The sequence below is a fragment of the Capra hircus genome, chromosome 23 (assembly GCF_001704415.2).
Source record: "Capra hircus breed San Clemente chromosome 23, ASM170441v1, whole genome shotgun sequence".
Taxonomy (NCBI): domain Eukaryota; kingdom Metazoa; phylum Chordata; class Mammalia; order Artiodactyla; family Bovidae; genus Capra; species Capra hircus.
Genome location: NC_030830.1, coordinates 28037287 through 28051683, shown reverse-complemented (window position 1 = coordinate 28051683; position 14397 = coordinate 28037287). Strand labels below are relative to the sequence as shown.

At 42.5% G+C, this 14397-nt stretch overlaps 1 protein-coding gene across 1 annotated transcript in view; it reads left to right on the top strand.

Annotated features, from left to right (window-relative positions):
- Positions 1-10650, top strand: part of OPN5 (opsin 5) — a 32820-nt gene extending 22170 nt beyond the window's left edge. The window contains exons 5-6 of the mRNA XM_005696391.2: positions 6748-6989; positions 10587-10650. Of these exons, the coding sequence (XP_005696448.1) occupies positions 6748-6989; positions 10587-10650 (306 nt within the window). The remainder of the gene's footprint in view (positions 1-6747; positions 6990-10586) is intronic.

Here is a 14397-nt window from a genome sequence, read left to right as displayed (position 1 = left end):
GTAAAACAGACAGCTCTTGGGCGCCTACTATGGAGAACAGGGAGCTCAGCTCAGTGCTGGGCAAGTGGGCGATGCTGCCCATGAAGCCCAGCTGGGGACCTTGGTGCCACCCTCAGGTCCCCTGTGTGTACCCCCTGCCACTGTGCCGTGGCCTCCCAAATGAGGCAGGCTCCTGGCCCCAGATGTCAGAGTGGCAGCTGTGTGCAGCTTGAACCCTGAGAGCGGTATCAGTAACTAGCTGCGCAGTATCAGTGACCAGATCAGGGCTGGGTCAGATGCCATTGTCCGGGTAAACAGAATTCCTGCTGGGACCGCTGTGTTTGGTGGCCCCATGTGTGGATCGGTTGGGGTGGAGGGGCCGGGCGGGGTGTTGCAAGATAGCTTCTGGGTGTGTGATTCTGGGGCTGGGGTGAGGGGACCCAGAGAATGATGTTTGTAGAGACAGGAAGGCAGATGGGTGATGGGGGCCCAGTGGAGGCTGGAGCCCGGAGCTTCTGCTCTGTGGAATTCCAGGCTGTCCTCAGGCCTCCCAGACCTGCCCAGGGAGCTGTTTCCTCCTAGTAGATCTGCGCTCCTTTGTCCCTGAAATCCCACCAGGTTCTAGGAGGCATCTCTTGGGGGACTCTGTTAAGTGACAGCCAAGAAAGACAAAAAGCATTGCTATGGAAATGGCTAGCGTGGTTGGGTGGTTCAAAAGTCTGCGGAAATAGCTTTCGTTACTAATATCTCTGGGCCTTTGGACTGTGCATGCGTTGCCCTCTGAATAGCCGTAACCCCACCTCGGAGGCCTCGGTTCATCTGGAGTGAATAGTGAGGTCTCCCCTGTTTGGTTGAACTTGGTATTTAGAAATCTGTATGTTCTGTTCTGTAAGCCAGCCACTGCCTCGGCAGGGAATATTGTGTTCAGTTTTAGACTCAGAGCCCCAAACACAGATGCGCAGAGTGACATGACCTAATTTACATCCGCTGCTTCTGGTCACAGCTTTTGCTTGTTCATGGAGTAGTGGTATTTCAAGATTTGAGAAAACTGCAATTGGGAAGTGAAGACTCCTCCTCTTTCTCTACTTTTTTTTCAAAAACTATGAATTAATATTTTCTAGTTGGATCGCGACCAGGGCTAACAGATGTATCGGGGCTCTCAGAAAAAAAAAAAATTTTTATCAGTGTATGAAGGTGGGCCTGAGACAGTTGGCCTTTGTCATCATTCTGCTGATGAAATAGAAGGAAAGAGGAAACTCAAACTAGACGTGTTTGGAATGGTCAAATTACTTAATTTCTTAAAGGTGATGTGAAAGCGAAATATTACTACCCCGCTTTTGTATAGATGAGGGAATAGAGTGCCAAGGAAGGTAGGTCACCATTGTCCAGCTCCCTCTGTGCCATCTCTCAATGGCAGGCTGCCCACATGTGGAGGACTGTAGTCTCACAACTGGCACTTATCACTGCAATGCTATCTTTTAATATCATTTTCCCCTCTGGTTGGGAACAAATCCATATACTTGCTGGCTAGACCCCAAAGAGGAAAACCAGATCTGATCCCGCCTGTGCTCCTGCTAGCTGTAGGCTTTCTGTTGGCAGGTGGCACCCCCTCCCTGCCCTGTCTTTCAATGCACAGATGTGGTGATTTCTCTTCCTGGGACCTGATCTCATCCCAGCTACTGAAATTTCTTTGTTATCGGTAGTCTATCTGGTTCTGGAGTGTGATTCAGCCTCGTTCTTGGTGGGGAATTTATCCCATCTCTTTGGCCCTGACTCAGGGCCTTCACTTTCATGTCAAGTCATCTCCTCATCTCTTTTGTTATCCAAGGTAGCACGCAGCTTCAAGTGTTGGCTGAAGGCTTATTTATATCTGGGCAAAGGAGGAAGGAACTGAGGTGGCAGGGCTTGTGAGTCAGGGATTCCCTCACAGTGCTCAGTGGAGATGAATGGGGATTGGAATCCAAACCCCTGAGCACTTCCATGTCAGAGTGTGTGTGTGTGTGTGTGTGTGTGTGTGTGTGCATGTGTGTGTGTTTGTGCTCAGTCACTCAGTCGTGTCTGACTCTTTGCAACCCCGTGCACTGTATCCCTCCTCTATCCATGGAATTTTCCAGGCAAAAATACTGGAGTGGGTTGCCATTTCCTCCTCTAGGGGATCTTCCCGGCCCAGGGCTTGAACCTGAGTCTCCTGTGTCCCCCGCATTGGCAGGCAGATTCTTTACCCCTGCACCACTTGGGAAGCCCACCTCCATGTCAGACTTTCCCACTATTCCACGCTGCCTCCGCACACCAACAAGACAGAGGACTTTCCTTCTTGGAAAACTCTGCTGTAACGTCTCAGATCAGAGGTAGAGGCTTATAAAGCCTTTCCATCTCTATTCTATTCTTGCTTTAATTGGTTAATTCACTGAAATTGATCCATGGTGGGCAGTTTTGCTTGTGTGACACTTAATACCAGCTTGAACCATAGCTGTAACATACCGGTATTTCTTGGTCTTCTGCAGCAAGATATATTTAAAATCAACTGGGTTGCAGATGTGTGATTCTTTTGTAGAAGCTAAACACATATTCTGTGAATTTCCTCCCACAAAAATGGTCTAATTTAAGAATTTGAAGTTTTGCTCCTCTCTCAGTGAACCAAAAGACAGTGATAAAAATGAAGCAATTAAAAAATAAACAACTTAGAAGAGACTGATGGTGCAGGTGCCTGTATTAGAACTGGTTTACAGATACTTAGGAGAGAAGTTTTGGAAAATAGAAATGAAGACACATTTAGAAATGTGGAAAGTAAAGAACAGACTGGTGGGAAGACTAAATGTGTCCCAAGTTAAGTAGAAAGTTTTGGGGAGGGACTCTCCTGGCAGTCCAGTGGTTAAGACTTCGCCTTTCAGTTCATGGGGTGCGAGTTTGATCCCTGTTTTGGGAGCTCAGATCCCACATGCCACACAGTCAGAAAGCCAAAACCTTGAACAGAAGCAATATTGTAACAAATTCAACAAAGACAAAACAATTTCTGGGAAAACTGTCACAGTGAAAGTTTTGCAAATTTTTGTAGTCTCTCCTAAAGTAACTTTCATATTTAATATTTCAATGTTTAACATTTTGTGGAGTATATTTTGACATGAGAAGGTTATAGAAAATGATTGTGCCTCGTGTTAACTGCATTTTCACTTCAAAAACATAAGTAACAGTATGCAGTACTTTGAGATCTAAGTTTTTTCCCCTCTTTCTACTTTAAAACTTGATTTCTAGTCATTCAGTTTAAAGTATTTAGCTTTATTCAAGTCTCAGAAAAACCACATGGGTTCATTTGCTATGTATTTAAAAGGTTTGGTATATTTTAATTCTCTTCTCTCCTTTTAAAAAGGATAACAAAATGCAAATGTCTTAAGTCTTTACTGTTCCCCATTGCACACGCCCATAAAAAAGGAAATATGTAAAATGTAGAAAATATTATGGACTAAGAGCTAGTCTATTTTTTGTCAATGACTTTGGCAGCAACACAGAAAACAGCTTTTGAGATACTGTGAAACCATCTTATGACTCACCAAAGGAAAAAGGATGGAGCTATGTTAAGTTTCCAGACATCTGCGAAAGCAAGCTTTATTTATATTGTTATTGTTTATTTGGGGATTTAGGAGGAAAAAAAAAAAAGACCCTCACTGTGAGCTTTGAGGCATCCAGTCCATTTACAAAAAAAGTCACAGACCAAACCAAATACCATTTCTCCTGGGTTAGCTTCTGCAGAAGGGTGGGAAAGCAAGCAAGCTGGAGAGTTGCACGTGTGCTTTAGGTCTTGATAACTGCTGAGCACAGGTGAGAATTTTGGTCCAGGACCCTAACTCGGGGGTTCAGGATGTCCACGAGGTCTGGTCTCATTTGATTCATCTGCTTGGGATTTCGATTGTCACAGCAAAATGGATATTGCTGAGGTTTTTCTCTGCTGCTGTGAATATTTAGAGATGAGCCTGAACTTTTTGGGTAGAACTTTAGAACCTGAGACTTTCTGGTGGATTTCTTATGCTTCCTCCTTGAGACTCCTGACAAATATGGGGCTCCCAGGGCAAGCGCATCCTACTGACAGGCTGTTCCACAGGTCAAGAAGACAGAGGGGTACAGACCATTTCTTGCATACAATAGCTCAGCTCTGCAAAAGCATACTGCACACAGATGACTTTGTTATAAGGAAAACTTTTCCAGTTGAATTTCAAAAACAAAAAAACATGCACAAATATTGCCGCTTTAACTATTATTAAGAAAACACTTGGTATCTCATTCCTCATCCTTGATCCTCCACACCAGCTTGTTGTGACTTTATTGATGGGAACTGTTATTTTACTTCTTTTAAAAAATATTTATTTGTTTAATTGCATCAGGTCCCCATTGTGGCTTGCAGTCTCTTCGTTCGTGGGCATAGGCGTCTCTAGTTGTGGGGGAGGGGCTTAGCTGCCCTGTGGCATGTGGGATCTTAGTTCCCTCATGAGGGATTGAACCCACATCCCCTGCATTGGAAGGCAGATTCTTAACCACTGGACCACCAGGGAAGTCCCTATTTTACTTCTTAAATGAGGGCATGGGGCCTGAAAGAGGAAGTGGTACCTGACCTCAAATAGTTCCATCCTCTCATCCTCCCAGGGCTGTAGGGAAGTCAAAGATAAAAGGAAATCTGACTTTTCCTAAAACTGCCTTATGAAATCCCAAGGTGGCTCTGATTATGCTGTTAATAGTGACAAGTCCAACCTTGTTCCTACGACTATAGCCAGGAGCCCGCAGTCCATTGGTTAGACCGGGCTCATGTAATTCCTATGACACTAACTCCACAAAGGACTATACAAGGCAGAAGGGATATTGGCAGGGCTAACCAAAGGTGCAAGGGAAACAGGAAAATAAATACAAATGAACAACACCAGATCTTCATCACACAGAGGGCATGTTTGAGTATATTTCATTATTCATTTTACAGAAAGAATAGTCTAGTAGATAACAGTGTAAGGAAGCTTTGAAGTTAGGTCACCTCTCAACTCGGGCCTGAAATAGCTCCAGATTAAAATAAAACCCAAGGCTTGGACTTCCTTTTCAAGTCTAAAGAACTCTCATGAAGATCCCTCTTGTTTCTTGTTTAGATTACGGCCTTAACAAACCTGCTCAGAATGGAAATTCTAGGCGAGGAGGGATGCATCTGCTTTGTTCATTATCCTCAACACAAACATGCAGGAGATGCTCCGTCATGCTTGTCGGCTGAATGCATAAACAATGACCTTTCTGCTTCCTGTGTTTTCCAGCCGCATTTTCTTTTACGGGTTAATCTTCCTAAACACGCCTCTCATATGTCTCCTGCCCAAAATCCTACTAGTGCTTTCAGGCACATGGAATTCAGTGCAAGCTCAGCAGTAGGTTTTACAGACCCTTGAGAGCATGGATGTTATCTTTCTTTCCAGTCTCATCTCCCTTTGTTGTTTGCTCATACACCAAAGCGAAGCTCACTAGGTCCTGTACAAACCTCACACATAGCTGTCTTTGCCTTTGCTTGTTCTGGTCTCATGTTCCTTTGTTTCCACTTGCCAATGTGTAGGTTGAATTCCACCTTCCTCCTGCGATTGTTTCTTACTTTTCTCCATAGCATATAACTTTGTCCTCCTCCAAGCTGGCACTTAAACCATATTCAGCTTTGTTGAGCCCTTGTTTGTGTTTTAGAGAAGGGGTCCTCAACTTCCGGGATCGAACATCGGATGATCTGAGATGGTGCTGTTGTAATAGTAATAGAAATAAAGTGCACAATGAATGTAAGTGTGCTCGAATCGTCCCGAGACTATCCCCCGCCCCGGTCCGTGGAAAGATCGTCTTCCGTGAAACCGGTCCCTGGTGCCAAAAAGGCTGGGGACTGCTGTAGAGGGGTGGAGCCAAGGCGGGAAAGCCTGCTGGTGTCCCCACAGCACCCACACAGTATCTCACACAAAATACTTGCTAAAGAAGATTTGTTGGATTCAAGTGGGATAACTACAGGGTCAGACTACTGCAGGGTCAGACTACATTCTTAAAGAGACTGAATTGGAGGTAGTGAGGACCTAGTCAGGTGGGTTAAACCTCATCTCTAGCTATTCTTTGATCTAAAAGTTAAGAGGTTCCTAAAGGTAAATATAATTTGGTGAAAGAGAAAAGTACTTTCTGGGAAAGTCTCACTTCATAAAAAGTCACTTTGGTTTGAATTCACTGACTCTCTTTTCCTCTGTAGCGAGTTCTACTACCCGAGCCTCAGACTTGAGAAAAACTTGAGCCGAAGGAAATGACATTTCATAGAAATCTCTGAAGAAGATTCCTATTAGACTTTCAAACAAAGGCAGAGTTTCTAAGTTTCCTGAGGCAAATGTGGGTGATTTAAAATTTCATCAAGGTGAACATAGTCTTCATCTAGTTTTCAAGTGAACGTGGGTTGAGAAGTCTAGAAATTTCAGGTGCACAGATGTCTTTTTAGCATGCTTTTCCTGCTCAATGTAGGCACATTCTGACAGCTTTTATAGGGTCAAACGTTGGGTCTTTTGGGTACGCTCAAATTCTGGAGCGGAGAATGCAGTGAATAGGGTAAGAATAGTCATTACTTTTCCTGGCTGAATATCTCAGAAATCCACATGATATGATTCCCACTGGCAAGATAAATAAAAGGATGGTAGACAGACTTCCCTGGGTGTGAACAGGCTACCTGCTCCTCCCCACCCCCTATCATTTCCACCAAGTGTCTCGATTTTGTTCTCTGTCGCTTTCCCTCACCAGGTGGCGATGTTGATTTGCGCTGGCTTCCTGATTGCCTGGATTCCTTACGCGGTGGTCTCTGTGTGGTCAGCTTTTGGACGGCCAGACTCCATCCCTATACAGCTCTCTGTAGTCCCAACGCTCCTGGCAAAATCAGCAGCAATGTACAACCCCATCATTTACCAGGTCATCGATTACAAATTTGCCTGTTGCCAAACTGGTGGTTTGAAAGCCACTAAGAAGAAATCTTTGGAAGACTTCAGGTAAAATTTCAGAAGCTGGAAATGAATGACACCCTCTTTGTTTCAGAATTCCGTGGGGGTTCAAGCCACCAGGACATGCTGCCTTCTTAGGGTTAGAGCTCGTTACTTAGGATGAATGTGAGAAGGACTTTATTTTCTGTTCACCAAAATTCCTGAAATCAAGTAATCAGATATGGAGGAGTTGGACAACAGGAGTGGAGGGTGAGAGCAGTGATTCGGTTTTTTATTGTGGAGCAGCTAAGATACGGAGCTGTGCCCATTTGAGCATCCATCATCTTCCTTATGTGGAACCAGATTCAGCTCACTCCAAGAGTACTGTGCACATGTCATTGATCCCAAATTAACTTTTCACAACAGAAAGGAGTGTCTAGTTTGATATAGTATAATTTAAAAAAATTAAACAGGAAAAAATATCTACATTTTTGTACTCCCTTCTCCTACATTTTGTGATTTTGATGTCCTGTTTTACATCTTTTGCTACACAATGGACCAGGGAGTTTGGGGATCCAACATCATTTTTCCTAAAGGCTGGAAAGGCTCAGACTGAGTCAGCATCTTCTATATTCAATCAGGGACAGTCTTCTTTGAAGGTGGAACAGGCTCCAAATTGCAGGTCTGAGGAGTGTTGAGAAGGCCCCTTAATTCTTACTCATTTGAGGTCCAGATAGTTTTCATTTTCCTTGAGTGAGTATGGAGCAGCAGAAAAAGGTGGAACTAATGAGGAAGATGTGGGTTGTGACCCTGATCTTTCACTGTGCTTGAGCAAGGGACAAATCTTTTGACCCAGAATTTCCTTAGCACATAGGTACAACATCAAATAAAATAGATTTAAGAGGCACAAAACAAAAGGTAGTGTTGTCATTGCTGCTGTGGTCTAGGGGAAGGAATACACAGCCTGGAGGTAGGAGAGCACTGTTTAAGAAGGATTTTGCTATTTATAGGGCTTCTTCTTTGGCTCAGTGGTAAAGACTCCACCTGCAATGCAGGAGATGCAGGTTCAATCCCTGGGTCGGGAAGATCCCCTGGAAAAGAAAATGGCAACTCACTCCAGGATTCTTGCCGGGGAAATCCCAAACAACAACTATATCTTTGGGAAAATGAACTACTCAGAGTCTTGGATTGGGATGACCTAGGATTTCATGTTTCAGGTTGTTGTAATTACAGAAAATGCCCCTGTAAAAAGAGCTAGGTGGTGTTAATGTTCTTTTCTTCCACATTGCTCGTGGTTTATTACTATCTCTGTTGAACTGAATGAAGTGAAGTGAAAGTCACTCAGTTGTGTCTGACTCTTTGCGACCCCATGGACTATAAAGTCCATGAAATTCTCTCGGCCGGAATACTGGAGTGGGTGGATAGCCTCTCTCTTCTCCAGGGGATCTTCCCAACCCAGGTCTCCCACATTGCAGGCAGATTCTTTACCAGTTGAGCCACCAGGGAAGCTGAAAAATACTGGACTAGGTAGCCTATATCCCTTCTCCAGGGGAACGTCCCAACCCAGGAATCGAACCAGGGGCCTCCTGAATCGCAGGCGGACTCTTTACCAGTGGAGCTACCAGGGAAGCCTAAATTCAAGTGCTAAAATGCATCTACTTTGGATGTAATGTCACTTTGCCCTCATCAGCTATTAATACTATTATGAATGCAAGTGGAGGGAATAGTTTTAATCACAGTTGTGGGAGAAATTAGTAAGGCACTTTTTCTTCTGAAGGAGATGGGAATTTGACAGGCATGGCTGAAGGCAAATTTCACGTGCCTCGTAATTGTGCTTCAGACTGACTCTGTGTTCTGTATATTTGCTCACAAGTGTAGCACATAAATATTCAACACCCCAAAATAAAAGGAGAAAAAAACTTACGTGGAAGAAAGTGACTAAGGGCCACAAACCTTTGGAAAAATCAGCCAGGCAAGAGAGAACTCAGTTCACCTGCTCGTATTAGCCATTTACATGAAATATAGAGGAAGGCAAGGATGTCTTCCTTACTCCAGAGTTTCAGCTTTTGGTGGAAAAATCAGTTACTGGTGATAAAACAGGGTGGAGCCTAGAGCTTGGAGCATCTTTAGGGAACAAATGCTGAAGAGGTGTGATGAGTTTCAGAGTCTAGAAAGATCTGTTTGGGGGAGAGCTAGAAGATGGAGAAGTGGCCACCAGAATTTTCTTTTTAGCTTTCCAAAGAAGACACACAAAAGGAGTCTTATTTGTCTTTGTTTTTATTAAGAAGCTAAGAAAATAGGTAATGTGGAGGGCTATAGAGTAAGGTGTCGTGATGGGAAACCAGTCCAGAATGGTTCATGTGCTACCAGAACAACTCAACTGAATTAAACTGGATTCATTTAATCCTTGGTCTTTCCTTTTCTGAGCTCTAAAATGTATTTACTCCTACTGGGAGACCCTCTTGGGAAATATTTTGAATTCAAATAAAAGAGCTAATGTGTTAAATATGAGATTGTAGAAATAAATTTTGAGTAATTGCAATAGTTCATTAAAAGTTAACTCGTTTCTCCCCCCCTCTGAATTGAGGTCTCCTGAGATTTCAGTAGCAGCTGATGCACTGAAGGGGAAAATGTGCCCAAGAGCCCCTTTTTAAGTGTCATTATTCACTGCACTGTATTATCCATAATGCTTGCCTGGTGGCTCAGATGGTAAAGCATCTGTGTGCAGGGCAGGAGTCCCAGGTTTGATCCCTGGGTTGGGAAGATTCCCTGGAGAAGGAAATGGCAGCCCACTCCAGTACTCTTGCTTGGAAAATCCCATGGATGGAGGAGCCTGGTAGGCTACAGTCCATGGGGTACATTATCCATAATAGCCTCCCATATTTTCTAAGCAGGGTTTCTGTACCTTGGCTGTGTATTAGAAACACCCAGGGAAATTTGCAAAAATACTGCTGCCTGGATCCATCTGCAGAAATTTGGATTTAATTGGTCTGGATAGGGTCCGAGTTTCAGTTGTTAGGTTGGTTATTTCCCCTGGATGATTCACACACACAGCCATGACTGAAAGTCAGCGAACCAGAGTCTGGGGAGGGAAGACATTGACACCGCAGCTCTTGAAGTCACAGGCCTTCCCCCTCACCTAAGGACCGATGAGTCCACTCATCACCGGTAACAGGTGACCCAGACTTCAGAGGCAAGGCCAATTGTAGATGGAATAGACATGTTCAGAAGACTCTGGAGGTGCATAGTGAAGGACCGAGACATTCTACATCCCTAATATCTTAGTAAAGATGAAGAACAAAGCCCCAAACTCTGGCATTGCTTGTAATCAAGCCTCCCCTGACCACCTTCGCTGGGTGAGTCACTGGGCCCAACTGAGTGGTAGGTTGTGTGCAGTGAATTTTGTCTTAGAGGACGGGAAACTCACTAGGGCACAGGAAATGTGCCTTGCTTTTGGAAAGCTCTGCTCAAGGAATTTCTTGACTTTGAATATTCTAAATTGATTACTATTTCCCATCTCTTTGAAATTCAAGTTTTGTACAAATAATCTTCATGGTACTCAAGTTTGACATCATCATCATATTGATGTGTATATAACTGTGTGTATATACACAAATATGTATGTGTGTTATGTATTAAATTGCATTTTTCTTCTCCTGTGTCCAGGCTGCACACTGTAACCACGGTCAGGAAGTCTTCTGCTGTGCTGGAAATCCATCAAGAGGTATGAAGATGGACACAGCATTACTCATGGACACGATGATTCACTTACTTGCCTCTTCACTGCTCTTAATGTTTGATTGTGACCACACTTTTCTCTTGATATTATATTTTTATATTTTGTACACTTTTCCTTTTTTTCCTTGCTAGGACTTGCTGAGAAATCCAATGGCCAAATGGAAACTAGACGATAAGTTGCTACTTTAAGGAATATTAGTAGGATGAGCCTCCCTGGGTTTTTTTTAAAAATTCTATTTTAAAGCCTATTGTCATGCAAAGTATCAAGCCTGAGATATTGAGGATAATGTTTAAAAATTTTATTTATTAGGGCATACTTAATTTCATTATATCAGCATTATTATTATTAATGTAGGGCCAGGGAGGCTGTTTCTGAGGCTCATGTAGGTGGGTGATTATAGAGACTGTGTGTTGGACAGTGACTCTTTGACCGGGAGATGCTCTTGATTCTTGCAGCCTATCTCTTCTCCTGCCGAGAGAGGTCACACTCTAATGGTAGTGATGCCCCAAAGCAGTCCTCTAGGGAAATCAGTTTGCCTTCAATCCCTAAATGGAAAACAGTTCTATCTCAGAATTTGAGGACCAAAATAATTCCCACTGATGATAATTTTAATCACATGGAATTTTTCTCATATTAAGTTCTGCATACTAATACAGTGGGTGATACAGAGTATTACTAGTTATCATCTTTAGGAAACGAATGCAGTGAACATAGCCATGTTGTTCCTTTTATTCATTTGTTCTTTGTCGCCTTCGTTCTTTTTCATTCATTCTCCTTTTCCTCTGACAAATACCTTGTGAGGTCTGCAGGTAAAGAGATGCAGTTAAAAATGGCATAGAGTGATTTCACGGTATGTTCTCATATCTCATATATTGGTGCAATTTCTTTACAATAGGCAGATTTAATTTGTCTTCATGTTTAAAGCAGCTTTAGAGATATATTAGCAAATTGAGTTGGGAAGAGGAAGAGCTTGAGGCTAGGATACTGAAGGGGTCACTGATGTCGGCCAAACAAAATATCTTAAAGACTGTCCAAATGTCAGAGGGCGTTTTATACAGGGAGACCTCAGAGGTACTGTGGACTGGGTTCCAGACACTGCCATCAATTGACTAATTCAATAAGGCAGGTCACACAACTTTTGTAATTTCCCAGCGCATCTAAAAGTTATGTACACTATGCTGTAGTCTCTTAAGTGTGCAGTGGCATTGTGTCTAAAACAGCAACGTACATACTTTAATTAAAAAATACTTTATTGCTAAAAAAAAGTGCTAACCATCATCTAAGCCCTTAGTGAGTTTAGTAGTAACATTAAAGATCACTGATCACAGATTACTACAACAGATACGATAATAATGAAAAAATTTAAAATATTGTGAGAACGAGAAAAACGTGACACAGAGACACAAAGTGAAAAACGGACAGTCAGTGACCCTGGATCTGCTCAAGGTGGAGTTGCCACAAATGTTCAGTTTGCAAAAATGCAATATCTTTGAAGTGCAGTAAAGCAAAGTGCGATAAAATGAGGAGCGCCTGTATGTCATTATAGAAAAAATGTTAGGGAAGATAACATCAGCCTTTGATTCAGTAACTAGTTTTGTAGACAGTGAGCCAGATCTATTACTCAGAAGGCCAAAGAGTTCACCAGTCTGCATTCCTCCTGTGAAAAAAGGGGCAAACATCAAGAAATATAACAACCAGAGAGTATTTGACAAGAAAACACATTGGAGGGCATGTCCAAGTTCAAACACTTAACCTCCACCACAAAGTAAAACCAAGGTTCCCCACTGTGACCTTGAGTGATTTTTCAAAGGTTGTACAACTTTTAATATATATGTTCATTGGGTTTTGAAATTGTGTGGAGTATATTCTGAACAGTTTTATCCAAGAGATTTTAATCAAGACAAACATTGCTAATAATTTTCTCAATTACTTTGAACTTGCTTTTCTGAACCATGCTAGAGTAATTGTACGTAAGGGTCTTTCCAGATTGATCATAAAAAAACTATATATATTTATATATAGTTATATATATAAATATATTATATATATAGTTATATATATAAATATTAACCCTCACATGTATTACAGCCTCTAGAATAGACAAGCATACATTATATACATTACATGAAACATACTTGAGAGCAAAAGTCATTCAGTCTGTGCAAGTACATTATTATTGCTTTTCTTTCAATTGGTTTTAACATTGACCCAGTCTGTGTAGGCGAATACTGCATTCTGTCATTCAGCTTTGAATTCCAGAAGCTTTTATTAAAGGGCCTATCGTCTACTCTGTCCTGAATGTTTTGGGAGACACAAAAGAGAGGGAGGCTGTGCTTTCAGTTCTCTAAGAATTTGGGGGTTTTGACAAAATCTTGACCTCTGTCTACATTATAAATGCTTTTAAAGATTATTTATTTATTTATTTTTGGGCGCGCTGGGTCTTCCTTGCTGCACGCGGGTTCTCTACTTGCGGTGCATAGGAGCTACTCTCTTGTTGAGGAGCCTGGGCTCTAGGGCTCATCGAGTCAGCAGTTGCAGTGTGTGGGCTTAGCTGTCTCGTGGCATATGGGATCTTCCTGGAGCAGAGACTGAACCTGTGTCTCCTGAATTGGCAGGCAGATTCTTAACCACTGTACCACCAGGGAAGTTCATATAAATGGTTCATATTATCTTTATTAATAATAATAATTTTTAGATGGGGATCTGCAGACACCAGTAGGGTTTACTTTGGTGGGATACTTTGAGAAAATGCAGAGTGTCAAGACAGATCCGGAGAAGCTGATTTACATAGGTGCTTCTGTGCCCCAGATGTAGGGGAGAAATAAGGGGTTTCTACCATCTTCCAGAGCTGAATTCTTTCCTTGCCCAAGGCAGTAACCTGCTGTAGACTCTGGATATTTGAACGCTTGGTTTGAGCAAAGGAAAAGTTCACAAATCTTCTTTTCCCAGGTTACATCAAAATTAGGCTGATAAGCGATTTGAGGGCACAGTGAGTTAAGCATTGTCTCCCCAAAACAAAGATTAGAGCATCAGAGAAACAGCATCGGGTAGAAGTACAGGGTACAGATGTTCACTTAGCCAGAGCTAATCTCACACTCAGGTTCTGTCATTTACCAGCTGCTTGGGCCTGGGCAGATAACTCACTCTGTCCTGTCCTCACTTATCCTAGCTGCAAAGAGGGACAGTCTTACCTCACTGGAGTTTGTTGTGAGTGATTTAAGTTGGCAAGGTTCTTAGGACAATTCTGGCCCTTTGAAATTATACCATAAATGACAGCTGCTATTATTAACATAGCTAGTGCTAAGAATACCCCCTTGGGGATATGCTTACCTGCCTAAACCACAGCTGGGGGTGGCAGGTGGTACATTAGACCGAGAGAGTAGAGGTTTGCTGCGTTCCAGTAGGCACCCTTCTGGAAGGAGAAGGAGGCTGGAGTACCTTGTCTATTTCATTCTAATGGAAGGATCGAGAAGACCAGCCCTTTATAGATACTTCACCAAAGTGAGAACATAATTTCCTGCTATAGATCTTGTTGGAAATGGAGGCAGACTCAGAAATACTTTTTGAGGCTCAACTAGTTATAACAATTCTCACATAGTTACCTCAGGTTACTAGCTGGAGAGTAGACTTAAAGCAGAGAAGTTTTTATTTTGAAGGCTTAGCTAGGATTTTTAACCACTTAATGTCTATGTATGATATATGGAGTATGGTCTAAATCCTTGTTGCCTAGAGTATAGT